Source organism: Ranitomeya imitator, chromosome 9, assembly GCF_032444005.1.
Source record: "Ranitomeya imitator isolate aRanImi1 chromosome 9, aRanImi1.pri, whole genome shotgun sequence".
NCBI classification, from domain to species: domain Eukaryota; kingdom Metazoa; phylum Chordata; class Amphibia; order Anura; family Dendrobatidae; genus Ranitomeya; species Ranitomeya imitator.
The window spans coordinates 13298178-13311577 of NC_091290.1; the positions used below are offsets into that span (position 1 = coordinate 13298178).

General features: G+C 46.7%; 1 protein-coding gene across 1 annotated transcript in view; it reads left to right on the forward strand.

Annotated features, from left to right (window-relative positions):
• Nucleotides 1-12243, forward strand: part of PDHX (pyruvate dehydrogenase complex component X) — an 87456-nt gene extending 75213 nt beyond the window's left edge. Inside the window, exons 10-11 of the mRNA XM_069739307.1 lie at nt 11044-11108; nt 11868-12243. Of these exons, the coding sequence (XP_069595408.1) occupies nt 11044-11108; nt 11868-12132 (330 nt within the window). The 3' untranslated portion in view covers nt 12133-12243. The remainder of the gene's footprint in view (nt 1-11043; nt 11109-11867) is intronic.
• The last annotated feature ends 1157 nt before the right edge of the window (nt 12244-13400 follow it).

Here is a 13400-nt window from a genome sequence, read left to right on the forward strand (position 1 = left end):
CTGGAGTATAATGCAGGATGTAACTCAGGATCAGTAATGTAATGTGTGTACACAGGACTGCACCAGCAGAATAGTGAGTGCAGCTCTGGGGTATAATACAGGAGGTAACTCAGGATCAGTAATGTAATGTATGTACACAGTGACTGTACCAGCAGAATAGTGAGTGCAGCTCTGGAGTATAATGCAGGATGTAACTCAGGATCAGTAATGTAATGTGTGTACACAGGACTGCACCAGCAGAATAGTGAGTGCAGCTCTGGAGTATAATACAGGATGTAACTCAGGATCAGTAATGTAATGTATGTACACAGTGACTGTACCAGCAGAATAGTGAGTGCAGCTCTGGAGTATAATACAGGATGTAACTCAGGATCAGTAATGTAATGTATGTACACAGTGACTGCACCAGCAGAATAGTGAGTGCAGCTCTGGAGTATAATACAGGACGTAACTCAGGATCAGTAATGTAATGTATGTACACAGTGACTGCACCAGCAGAATAGTGAGTGCAGCTCTGGAGTATAATACAGGATGTAACTCAGGATCAGTAATGTAATGTATGTACACAGTGACTGCACCAGCAGAATAGTGAGTGCAGCTCTGGAGTATAATACAGGATGTAACTCAGGATCAGTAATGTAATGTATGTACACAGTGACTGCACCAGCAGAATAGTGAGTGCAGCTCTGGAGTATAATACAGGATGTAACTCAGGATCAGTAATGTAATGTATGTACACAGTGACTGTACCAGCAGAATAGTGAGTGCAGCTCTGGAGTATAATACAGGATGTATCTCAGGATCAGTAATGTAATGCATGTACACAGTGACTGTACCAGCAGAATAGTGAGTGCAGCTCTGGAGTATAATACAGGATGTAACTCAGGATCAGTAATGTAATGTATGTACACAGGACTGCACCAGCAGAATAGTGAGTGCAGCTCTGGAGTATAATACAGGATGTAACTCAGGATCAGTAATGTAATGTATGTACACAGTGACTGCACCAGCAGAATAGTGAGTGCAGCTCTGGAGTATAATACAGGATGTAACTCAGGATCAGTAATGTAATGTATGTACACAGGACTGCACCAGCAGAATAGTGAGTGCAGCTCTGGAGTATAATACAGGATGTAACTCAGGATCAGTAATGTAATGTATGTACACAGTGACTGTACCAGCAGAATAGTGAGTGCAGCTCTGGAGTATAATACAGGATGTAACTCAGGATCAGTAATGTAATGTATGTACACAGGACTGCACCAGCAGAATAGTGAGTGCAGCTCTGGAGTATAATACAGGATGTAACTCAGGATCAGTAATGTAATGTATGTACACAGTGACTGTACCAGCAGAATAGTGAGTGCAGCTCTGGAGTATAATACAGGATGTAACTCAGGATCAGTAATGTAATGTATGTACACAGTGACTGCACCAGCAGAATAGTGAGTGCAGCTCTGGGGTATAATACAGGATGTAACTCATGATCAGTACAGGATAAGTAATGTATGTACACAGTGACTGCACCAGCAGAATAGTGAGGCAGCTCTGGAGTATAATACAGGATGTAACTCAGGATCAGTAATGTAATGTATGTACACAGTGACTGCACCAGCAGAATAGTGAGTGCAGCTCTGGGGTATAATACAGGATGTAACTCAGGATCAGTAATGTATGTACACAGGACTGCACCAGCAGAATAGCGAGTGCAGCTCTGGGGTATAATACAGGATGTAACTCAGGATCAGTAATGTATGTACACAGTGACTGCACCAGCAGAATAGTGAGTGCAGCTCTGGGGTATAATACAGGATGTAACTCAGGATCAGTAATGTAATGTATGTACACAGTGACTGCACCAGCAGAATAGTGAGTACAGCTCTGGAGTATAATACAGGATGTAACTCAGGATCAGTAATGTAATGTATGTACACAGTAAGTGTACCAGCAAAATAGTGAGTGCAGCTCTGGAGTATAATACAGGATGTAACTCAGGATCAGTAATGTAATGTATGTACACAGGACTGCACCAGCAGAATAGTGAGTGCAGCTCTGGAGTATAATACAGGATGTAACTCAGGATCAGTAATGTAATGTATGTACACAGGACTGCACCAGCAGAATAGTGAGTGCAGCTCTGGAGTATAATACAGGAGGTAACTCAGGATCAGTAATGTAATGTATGTACACAGTGACTGCACCAGCAGAATAGTGAGTGCAGCTCTGGAGTATAATACAGGATGTAACTCAGGATCAGTAATGTATGTACACAGGACTGCACCAGCAGAATAGAGTGCAGCTCTGGAGTATAATACAGGATGTAACTCAGGATCAGTAATGTAATGTATGTACACAGTGACTGCAGCAGCAGAATAGTGAGTGCAGCTCTGGGGTATAATACAGGATGTAACTCAGGATCAGTAATGTATATACATAGTGACTGCACCAGCAGAATAGTGAGTGCAGCTCTGGAGTATAATCCAGGAGGTAACTCAGGGTCAGTAATGTAATGTATGTACACAGTGACTGCACCAGCAGAATAGTGAGTGCAGCTCTGGGGTATAATACAGGATGTAACTCAGGATCAGTAATGTAATGTATGTACACAGTGACTGCACCAGCAGAATAGTGAGTGCAGCTCTGGGGTATAATACAGGATGTAACTCAGGATCAGTAATGTAATGTGTGTACACAGGACTGCACCAGCAGAATAGTGAGGGCAGCTCTGGAGTATACTACAGGATGTAACTCAGGATCAGTAATGTAATGTATGTACACAGTGACTGCAGCAGCAGAATAGTGAGTGCAGCTCTGGAGTATAATACAGGTTGTAACTCAGGATCAGTAATGTAATGTATGTACACAGTGACTGCACCAGCAGAATAGTGAGTGCAGCTCTGGGGTATAATACAGGATGTTACTCAGGATCAGTAATGTATGTACGCAGTGACTGCACCAGCAGAATAGTGAGTGCAGCTCTGGGGTATAATACAGGATGTAACTCAGGATCAGTAATGTATGTACACAGTGACTGCACCTGCAGAATAGTGAGTGCAGCTCTGGGGTATAATACAGGAGGTAACTCAGGATCATGTATGTACACAGTGACTGTACCAGCAGAATAGTGAGTGCAGCTCTGGAGTATAATACAGGATGTAACTCCGGATCAGTAATGTAATGTATGTACACAGTGACTGCACCAGCAGAATAGTGAGTGCAGCTCTGGGTATAATACAGGATGGATAACCCCTTTTATACGGGGGTGATGTAATGCTCTTTCATTCCTCAGTGTTAGTTGTGACAGTTTTAGCACCTCTCTTCTTTTGTTCACCCTCTTTGTATACCCTTGTATTTGGCTTCCATGAAGGCCTTTAGGACCTTTTCCTTAAAGTGTCTGCTTTGCTTTTTGGAATATTTTCCCTACAGCTCAGCCTCTGCCCTTCAACCTCCTGTCACTAAATTATCTACAAGCCGTCTCCATGATGTCACCCTTTATACCGCACCCCTGGTGTGGTCAGATTTCGCTGCTGGGACCCCTTGATGTCCTCACTGTCACCTCTCCCTTCTCTGCCCTGTTGGGGGTCGGACTGTGGTCGCGGCTGTAGACGACGCGTGGTCCTGTAGCCGTTCTCCGCAGGCCCCGGCCTTCATATCGGTCACAGGACGCCGGTCTCTGGTTGTGTTGTTGTGAGACCACGCTGATAAGATTGTGAACTCCTTAAAGATGGCAGGATGCATTTAAGAATCTTCCTGTAAGTGTCCAATAATCTGGAACATTTGATTGTTTGGCAGCGTCCTGACGCCATTAACACTGTCATAAAATGTTGTTTCGTGTCTGAAATATTTATGGTATATGCCATAGATGTCCGATACGGAGACCCCCACCCGTCAACAGAAAGGGTCCCTGGCTCAATGGAGGGGTGATCACACCTGCTCTCTGAGGTCACCAACCATAAGAGCTGATCTGGGGTCCCAAATATTGGAGGAGGGGAGTATCCTGCAGATACGCCTTATTGATTGTTATGGGGAAAATGCCTTTAAAGCAGATATTTCAATCTTTTAAAGTGATGCCGTCATTCTATGGTGGAGGGAGTGTGACTTTCAGGACCCTCCAAACTTAAGAATGAAGGGGTCCATAAGCAAGTTTTCCCGGGACAGCGACGCTCCCTAGCTGCAGTTTTCTGTATCGATGTGCAGGGAAAGTTTAGAAGACGCAGTTCTACACCTGTGCAGCCCATCCCTAAGAACGGTGCGGACCCCCGCCTCCTCTCCTATCCCTTTCTCCATCATTACTTAATGAGATGAGAAGAACCCAGATCATTCTGACAGCTGAGGTTTTGTTACTGTAGTATCCAGCCTAGGCGATCATTACTGTGATACATTGTAACTAATGTGATTCCAGACCGGATACAATTGTATCAAGTTATGAGCATTAGGACAAGTTTCCATCTTTGTTTTTTTGCATCTGAACATGAACGTTTCCAACCACTGACAGCAAGCAGGGATCTTGACATAGTGGATACATTGATTTCTGATGATATAGCCTAGTTCTGCCCTGTCTCGGACCTGCGTCCCTCGCCGGGTGGGCTCCGGGATGACTGGAGAGTGTTTGGTGCCGTGCGAACTTCTCCCTCTGATGTACATAATGGAGGATCACTATAAAACCCCATGAGCTCACGCTGCGGGGCCGACCGAGGCGCTTGTGTAAGTGCAGAGCCGCGCCTTCACCTGGAGCAGGGTGCGTCTGGGCCGTATGACTGTGCTTTCCTGGCCATTTTCAAAGGATGCAATCTCTGCCTCTCGCAATGGGCGTCCGCCCCTGCCATGCCGGGACACGTTCAAACAGTATGTGCGGCGTTGTGTGCCTCTCCCTCACCCGGGACGGGCAGCGCCTCTTCCCATTTCATTGTAGTGGTTTTATTGCGTGGTTGCTGCTATTTTGTGGGGTTTTTTACAAGAAAACTTCCTCAAGACGTAAAGGGGATTTCGCATGAGCCATAAATATTCCTTATAATCTTTATAGGCAATAAGTGTATGATCACTGGGACCAGCACCGATCACAGGACCGCGAGTCCCACTAGTGAGCATGTGCGGCCACTGCTCCATTTACACCACCAAGCTGCTGCATTTCCAAAGTGTATGATCACTGGGACCAGCACCGATCACAGGACCGCGAGTCCCACTAGTGAGCATGTGCGGCCACTGCTCCATTTACACCACCAAGCTGCTGCATTTCCAAAGTGTATGATCACTGGGACCAGCACCGATCACAGGACCACGAGTCCCACTAGTGAGCATGTGCGGCCACTGCTCCATTTACACCACCAAGCTGCTGCATTTCCAAAGTGTATGATCACTGGGACCAGCACCGATCACAGGACCGCGAGTCCCACTAGTGAGCATGTGCGGCCACTGCTCCATTTACACCACCAAGCTGCTGCATTTCCAAAGTGTATGATCACTGGGACCAGCACCGATCACAGGACCGCGAGTCCCACTAGTGAGCATGTGAGGCCACTGCTCCATTTACACCACCAAGCTGCTGCATTTCCAAAGTGTATGATCACTGGGACCAGCACCGATCACAGGACCGCGAGTCCCACTAGTGAGCATGTGCGGCCACTGCTCCATTTACACCACCAAGCTGCTGCATTTCCAAAGTGTATGATCACTGGGACCAGCACCGATCACAGGACCGCGAGTCCCACTAGTGAGCATGTGCGGCCACTGCTCCATTTACACCACCAAGCTGCTGCATTTCCAAAGTGTATGATCACTGGGACCAGCACCGATCACAGGACCGCGAGTCCCACTAGTGAGCATGTGCGGCCACTGCTCCATTTACACCACCAAGCTGCTGCATTTCCAAAGTGTATGATCACTGGGACCAGCACCGATCACAGGACCGCGAGTCCCACTAGTGAGCATGTGCGGCCACTGCTCCATTTACACCACCAAGCTGCTGCATTTCCAAAGTGTATGATCACTGGGACCAGCACCGATCACAGGACCGCGAGTCCCACTAGTGAGCATGTGCGGCCACTGCTCCATTTACACCACCAAGCTGCTGCATTTCCAAAGTGTATGATCACTGGGACCAGCACCGATCACAGGACCGCGAGTCCCACTAGTGAGCATGTGCGGCCACTGCTCCATTTACACCACCAAGCTGCTGCATTTCCAAAGTGTATGATCACTGGGACCAGCACCGATCACAGGACCGTGAGTCCCATTAGTGAGCATGTGCGGCCACTGCTCCATTTACACCACTATGCTGCTGCTGCACTTCCAATGTGAGAGGTTCGGAGATAGACATATATTAGTGTGCACGGTCCCGACGATCATCCTAATCTTAAAATGCATTTACTTGATGCAGCTGTATCCTCTCGGTTGTATATTCAGATGTTGTGCATCACGGGATACACATATATATATGCCGTCAGATTTTACTGTGACCGTATATACAATGCTGAACATCTGGAAATCTGAGGACTGAGCTTACATTACAAGCTCCAGTCGTTCTTCTCCGTATGAAAGCTCTACTCATGGTGCAGTGACCTTTCTATGGGCCTCATAGGATGGTCATTAGTGACCTTCCTGACCACCCACAGCGGAGTTTTGCTGTGTACGAAATTAAAGGGAATACAGCACCAGGGACAGGCTCCCTCCGAATGAAAGAATCTGAACAACGTAGTATCCTCACAGGGTGAATAACGTCCCCGCAGTCCGGGTCGGCGACAAAATGATGCAGGAAACTTCAATTTAGATCAAATCTGATATTTCAGAAGGTCCAGAACCTTTGTATCATCATAACAGGAACCATTCCAAAAATCAACAGGAGTTTAAACTCAAGGAACTCAACCTTTATCAAAGTGTGAGGTACTAAAAGGTTTCTAGACCCCCTTTCAGACGCCATGTTTTTCTTCTAAGCAACGATAAGGGGGTCTGATGATTCACCAAACACCATGTTTGCTTCTTTCCAAGACTTGGTGAAAGGTCTCATATCAAAGACTCGGTTGCAGCCTTTACATAAATCAATACTACAAGTGACTTTGTAATATATCTTATCTGTGACCTCTGCTTCTTTCTCCACTTTTAAGCCACTGCCTGAACTCCTCATTCACAGTGAAAAACTGCTAAAATCCATCTTAGGCAACACAAAACTGACTGCCTGTTCACTGAGAGATCAGATTACTGCTGCCTGTTGAAGTCTACTGAGAAAGGAGTAGCAGAGGGCAACAGGCATCAAAATCAATGCAGTTCCTTTCTAGTAGGTTTTTCTCTCACAATAATTCTTGATTCACAGCTACACTGCTCAGTACTGCTCTATGATGACTTCCATACTGCTGCTCCTGCACATGTGCTACATATGGAGAGTAGAGCAGGAATCCCTCATGTCTGTATGTGCTGTGTATGGGAGACATAATAACAGCTACTCTTCACCCACTAGCTCAGAGACAACTGAAAAATAGAGACAGAGCCTGCAGAGGGGAAAACTGGAGATAAATGCGAGATACAAGTTATATAATGGTCAAGTATAAAGAAGACTGATAAGTCAACTAGCCGAGGGCTGCAGGTCCTTCTCTCGGTGTAATGTTGGTACGTTTCTCCTTTTCACCAACGGTTACACGCAGTTTTACGTTTACTATGGAGACATTTAGGGGAGGTGTAGTCTCTATATAAAACGTAGTATAAGTCAAGTATGAGAAAAAAAAAATTATTTCAGTCCTTAGAAAAAAAACAACTCGTGATTTCTCAAATTTCCGCTCCGAGACTTAAGTCAAATAAACGCTCCATTGTCCGACCGGAGAACGTCTTGGGTGATAAATTCAATAAGCGTCCACTTTGCTCTGCAGCCAGGAGAACGAGAAGAATACACCTCTGTATTAGGAAGAGCGAAAGATCCGACTGTGGAGAATCCTGATCTAACGATACCCTGCGTTACTGCGAGGAATTCCCTGTAAAAGCCGATCACGGAGGACCTGTCTGCTCCAAGGAATGTGCCCTTCACAATGAACGATCAGACTGGGAACTAATAAAAACACATGATAATGGGTCCTAAAGAATGTTTCCATCGGTCGGTCCATTGGGCGCAGTCATCAGTGTTACTTATGGACATTTTGCAAGGTTAAAACTACTATTCGCCGCCATCGTAGTGCTCAAACAGGAGATCTCCCAACTTATCGAAAAGCCAGTAAATCACAATTCTTTTTTAGATTTCCATCTTCCACAAAAACATTTCTTCCTTTTTTTTTTCTTGATGTAATTGTCTGTTTGTATTTTTAGTATACTGTTTATGAACCAGGAGGATTAGGATGGGCACTGCTGGAGATCCAGGTCTTAAGGTACCGTCACACTTAGCGACGCTGCAGCGATACCGACAACGATCCGGATCGCTGCAGCGTCGCTGTTTGGTCGCTGGAGAGCTGTCGTGGTTAAAGTGGAGATGTACTTAACCTGTCCTCATCCCCTAGAAGGTAAAACTACTTAGGTGCTAGAACTTCCTTTCTCCTCACTTCCCAGCAGGTGTTGCTCCTGCTATTCTACAATGACTTTCTTGTCTTGAACTGAAAGCCCTTTTGTTTTTACGCCAATTATACAGTTTGACTAACAGAAGAGCAGGAGCAAGCAAAAACAAAGTCCTACCCTCCCACTTCCTGGGGAGGGACCAAGACCGTCCCCCCGCTTCCTGGGGAGAGACCAAGACCGTCCCCCGCTTCCTGGGGAGAGACCGAGACCGTCCCCCGCTTCCTGGGGAGAGACCAAGACCGTCCCCCGCTTCCTGGGGAGAGACCAAGACCGTCCCCCGCTTCCTGGGGAGAGACCAAGACCGTCCCCTGCTTCCTGGGGAGAGACCAAGACTGTCCCCCGCTTCCTGGGGAGAGACCAAGACCGTCCCCCGCTTCCTGGGGAGAGACCAAGACCGTCCCCCGCTTCCTGGGGAGAGACCAAGACCGTCCCCTGCTTCCTGGGGAGAGGGAGAGACCGGCCTCTGCTTCCTGGGGGAGAGACACCAAGACCGTCCCCTGCTTCCTGGGGAGAGGGAGAGACCGGCCTCTGCTTCCTGGGGGAGAGACACCAAGACGTCCCCTGCTTCCTGGGAAGAGACCAAGACCGTCCCCTTCTTCCTGGGGAGAGGGAGAGACCGTCCCCTGCTTCCTGGGGAGAGACCAAGACCGGCCCCCTTTTCCTGAGGAGAGACCAAGACCGGCCTCTGCTTCTTGGGGAAAGGGAGAGAACAGCCTCTGCTTCCTGGGGAGAGAACAAGACCGGCCCCCTCTTCCTCAGGAGAGACCAAGTCCATCGCCCGCTTCCTGGGGAGAGGGAGAGACCGGCCCCTACTTCCTGGGGAGAGACAAAGACCATCGACCGCTTCCTGCGGAGAGGCAAAGTGAGTGCCCCTCTTCCTGCGGAGAGACAAAGATCGCTCCTCTCTTCCTGCGGAGAAGCAAGGACCGTCCCCCCCTGCTTCCTGCGGAGAGGCAAGGACCGTCCCCCCGCTTCCTGCAAAGAGGCAAAGACCATCCCTCGCTTCCTGTGGAGAGGCAAGGACCGTCCCCTGCTTCCTGCGGAGAGACTAAGGCCGTCCCCCGCTTCCTGGGGAGAGACAAAGGCCCACCCTCACTCAGTCACCACTTTGTGTAATCTGTCTCGATGTCTTTGCAGTTAGAGGAGGATTACACTTGACAACAGGCAGTGGACAGCAAGTTATACAGAAGGGAGACACCCAGTGTCCGGCATTGTGGAAGATATTTTTAGCCGGAGAGAAGACATCATTTATAAATGGTGATTTGCAGATTGGTTGATTTTTATCATGTTGTCAAATGACATAAACTTGTCTGACAGTAAGGAGACCATTTGGTCCCATTGCATGGAGTCGTGACAGCAGAGGAAGCAGTGCTACATGTGTGGTCACATTGCCCCCCGGTGATACCAGCCACATGTCGGCAGTGATGACCCCTTATTCTGTATATTTAACTACTTAAAGATCCGATGAGATGATATAACGATGCCGTGATGCAATTAGTCCGTTTACAATTATTTCATTTGCATTAATCTAATATTTACATAAGTAAATGATATAATATCGCCTACTCACCGCATGAATCAGCGTTCATAAACAAACAAAAAAAAGCGAAACGATCTTTCAGAAATGGCGCCACTGCTGCCCACAGGTTGTGTGCGGTACTGCAGCTAAAGTAATTAGGGATAAACTGCATTACCCCACACAACCTGTGGACAGGAGTGGCGCTGTTTCTTAATTTAAAGCAGCCATTATTAGCCTGGTTTCTTGGGCGACCAGAGCCCGATCAGAAAGTTATCGCCTATGCAGTGTTTCCATTTTCGGAGTCGGTCCTTAAAGGGGACATGTTGCAATTTTGCGCACGCATTACAATGTAATGCCTTCACTTCCGCCCTGGATGTAAGAATGAATCCATTGTTCCCTTCTCTGGAATAGATCGCGTTGCATCCCCGTGGTCGCGCTCTCCCCCTCCGGGTCGATGCACAGAGGTGTGGACCTGGGCAGCGGGGGAGCTGTTAGCGCCGCACACTTCACCCTCCCCTGTTGGCAGCAGCCGCAGCACCATGTTGAACAGATGCAGCAGCTTGACCGAGTCCCAGAGCAGCAGAGCTTAGTCTGCGCCGGGCGCCGGCAGCTGCCAAGCCGTCCCCGTGTCATACATTGTCAGTATGAGACTTTTGCAGCGTCCAGACATTTTGGGCTCTATAAATAGTGACACAGATGTCACCTCGCTGATTATACTGGTGCGTCAGCGTGACAGATGTGTCAATCCAGGCACCTATAGGTAAGATCTGCGCTGACGATGGCGGCGCCTCTGAAATTATCCCTATTTTTAGATTTATTTGTGTGCATCGCATTGTTATTAATACGTAAGCTTTAATTACTGCCGCCTCCTTTAAGGATATGGACGTTTTTTGTTTCCTAAATGCAGGTGTTGTAATAGGAAAAAAACTTTTTGCAATTGAGTTGCATGAAGCATTTTGCACCGATTTTAATTTATGCTTTGTCTCATTCCTTAGGTTTTAGCCCAGAAAGCAAGAAGTGGAAAACTGTTACCAGAAGAATACCAGGGGGGGTCTTTCAGGTAGATTTATATGGCTATACTGGTTTTACTGTTTTTATTACTGATGCAACAATTTGGGTTTAAATAAATGTGTTTCTGATATTGATTTGCACATGGCAAAGTTTGCGGGGGACGGAGGCAGGGAGTAGACCTCCTGGACCTTATAAATGGAGTTATAATGTTAGAGGGTCATATTCGGGGATACCCCTCCATTGCATACATGGGTTATACAGAGTCCGCAGGTTAGGTCCACCACTGACTCCTCTGCGGGGTCTAAAATAAAAATCTAATGGATATGCATAGTTGTGCATGGGAGCTGTGTACACAAAACAAACCCTCGTGTGTTACATTCTGCCTTCTCCTCTATAGGAGCACAAAATAACACAAGAATGCAGGATCAGACTACACTTGATCCGTCTGTAGTCTGTTACCATGACAACACAGAGGTTTAAAGAAGAGAAAAGTGGATTCCAAATGTTTCTGGTCATTTAAAATAATGAAATCTGACCGTACTCGCTCTCCCCGGGTCTAATGTCGGCTCTCCTGACACTGCAATGGAGATGTCGACCTCAGTGATTGGCTGCAGCGTTGATGTGAGCAAAATATGGAGAGCGGAGCCGGGGAGGGTGAGTACTGTTGTCTTTCATTATTTACAGAGTCAGAAAAAGTCTGAGGTCCACTTTAAGTAACTATTCTTCACCTCATGTATATCTTGTTTCTCGTGTTAATGTTTGTTTTTTTTTCTTCTTCTTTGTAAATCTATATTAATGGCGCCTGCAGCATCTCTAACCTCGGCATGTTTGGCATCACCGGGTTCAGTGCGGTGATAAACCCCCCGCAGTCCTGCATTCTGGCGGTGGGACGCTCCCGGACGGAGGTGGCTCTAGCTGAAGATGAGGACGGAAACCCCGAGCTGTCGAAGAAGGAGCTGCTGAATGTTACACTGTCCAGTGACGGCCGCCTGATCGACGACGAAATGGCGTCCATATTCCTGGAACGTTTCCGAACCAACCTGGAAAACCCAATTAACTGCGCTCTACTCTGAGCGAATGCACTTCACATGGGGCCCCGGAACCGCCGTGTATCCTGGTACTTCCCCGCCAGCGAACAATCCGTGTATAGGATGGATTAATAAAGCAGATTAACTTATTAGAAACCAGTGTGTGCCTCTTCATAGTCATCGGAGACCTGTCCGGACTGACCGCGGGTCTCGCAACACATTCATTGGCCTCTAAGAGGCTGTAAAGTTTGGGTCGGGAGATTTGCTGTCAGTCCAGTCAAGGCAGTCCTTATACTCGCCCTTCTGGACCCGGCCTAAGTATACAATGTTGTGCATGTTAACAGGGGTGCACACTTCTTTTTTTTTTTTTTTTTTTAAATGCTTTGATCTACCAAACCAAAAAATGAAGCATTTTATTGTTTTGTGTATACAGGTCTATTGTATGCCCATGTGTCTCCATGGTTACAGACTACAAATACGGTAACTCCTTTCTGTAGTCTGACCTTTCATTTATGGTTCTTCCACTCCTCCTGTCCCTTTTCTGGCAAAGCAAATAAATAGGATTAACAGGATCAGACTACACAGAGTTTATTTGTAGTCTGTAACCATGGAGACACACAGATGTGCATAGAACTGCATGCATAGAACGGTAGAGTTGATGTTTAGCAAACATTGCTTCATCTTTTATTATAGAACAGTCAAAGCAACAACAAAAATGGGTTGCAAAAGTAAGCAATCCCTTTGAATATTTGGAAAATCACAACGTCTGTAGTCTGTGGTTTGTTTTGAGGTTGAATGGTTTTATATGAATTTGTATTATAGTAGAGTTTTTCTTTAATTAATGTGACTGCCGCAGGTTGCCGCTTATTAGTGCTATTACATAAGCGTTTTACAGTGTTTGTTACTGCGAGGAATGGGTGGAAGTAATTAACCGTGACTCATGAGAGCGTGTAGACTAATGCACAATGTAATTGTCATGTTCAGTATGTGGAGGACACGCACTGTGAAAGCCATAGTGACAGGATCTACCGCACCATACGTCCGCATATCCAAACCTTCCTGTGCTCCATGTGCACTACTGGGGTGGAAGACAAGTTTTTAGCCATTATTTGGTTAAAGTTTTGTCTGATTTTTGTTGTTGTTTTTTCCCACTACAAGTTTAAAAAAAAACCTGATGGGGTAAAAAATGGGGGTCAGTTCTTTAACTCAGCCCCAGATGGAATCTGCTCCAAACTGTCCAATTAAAAAAAAATGCAAAAAAAGTTCCAAAAACTCCCCAAAGAAGAAGCGTTTCCCATAATGTGGCCGTTTTG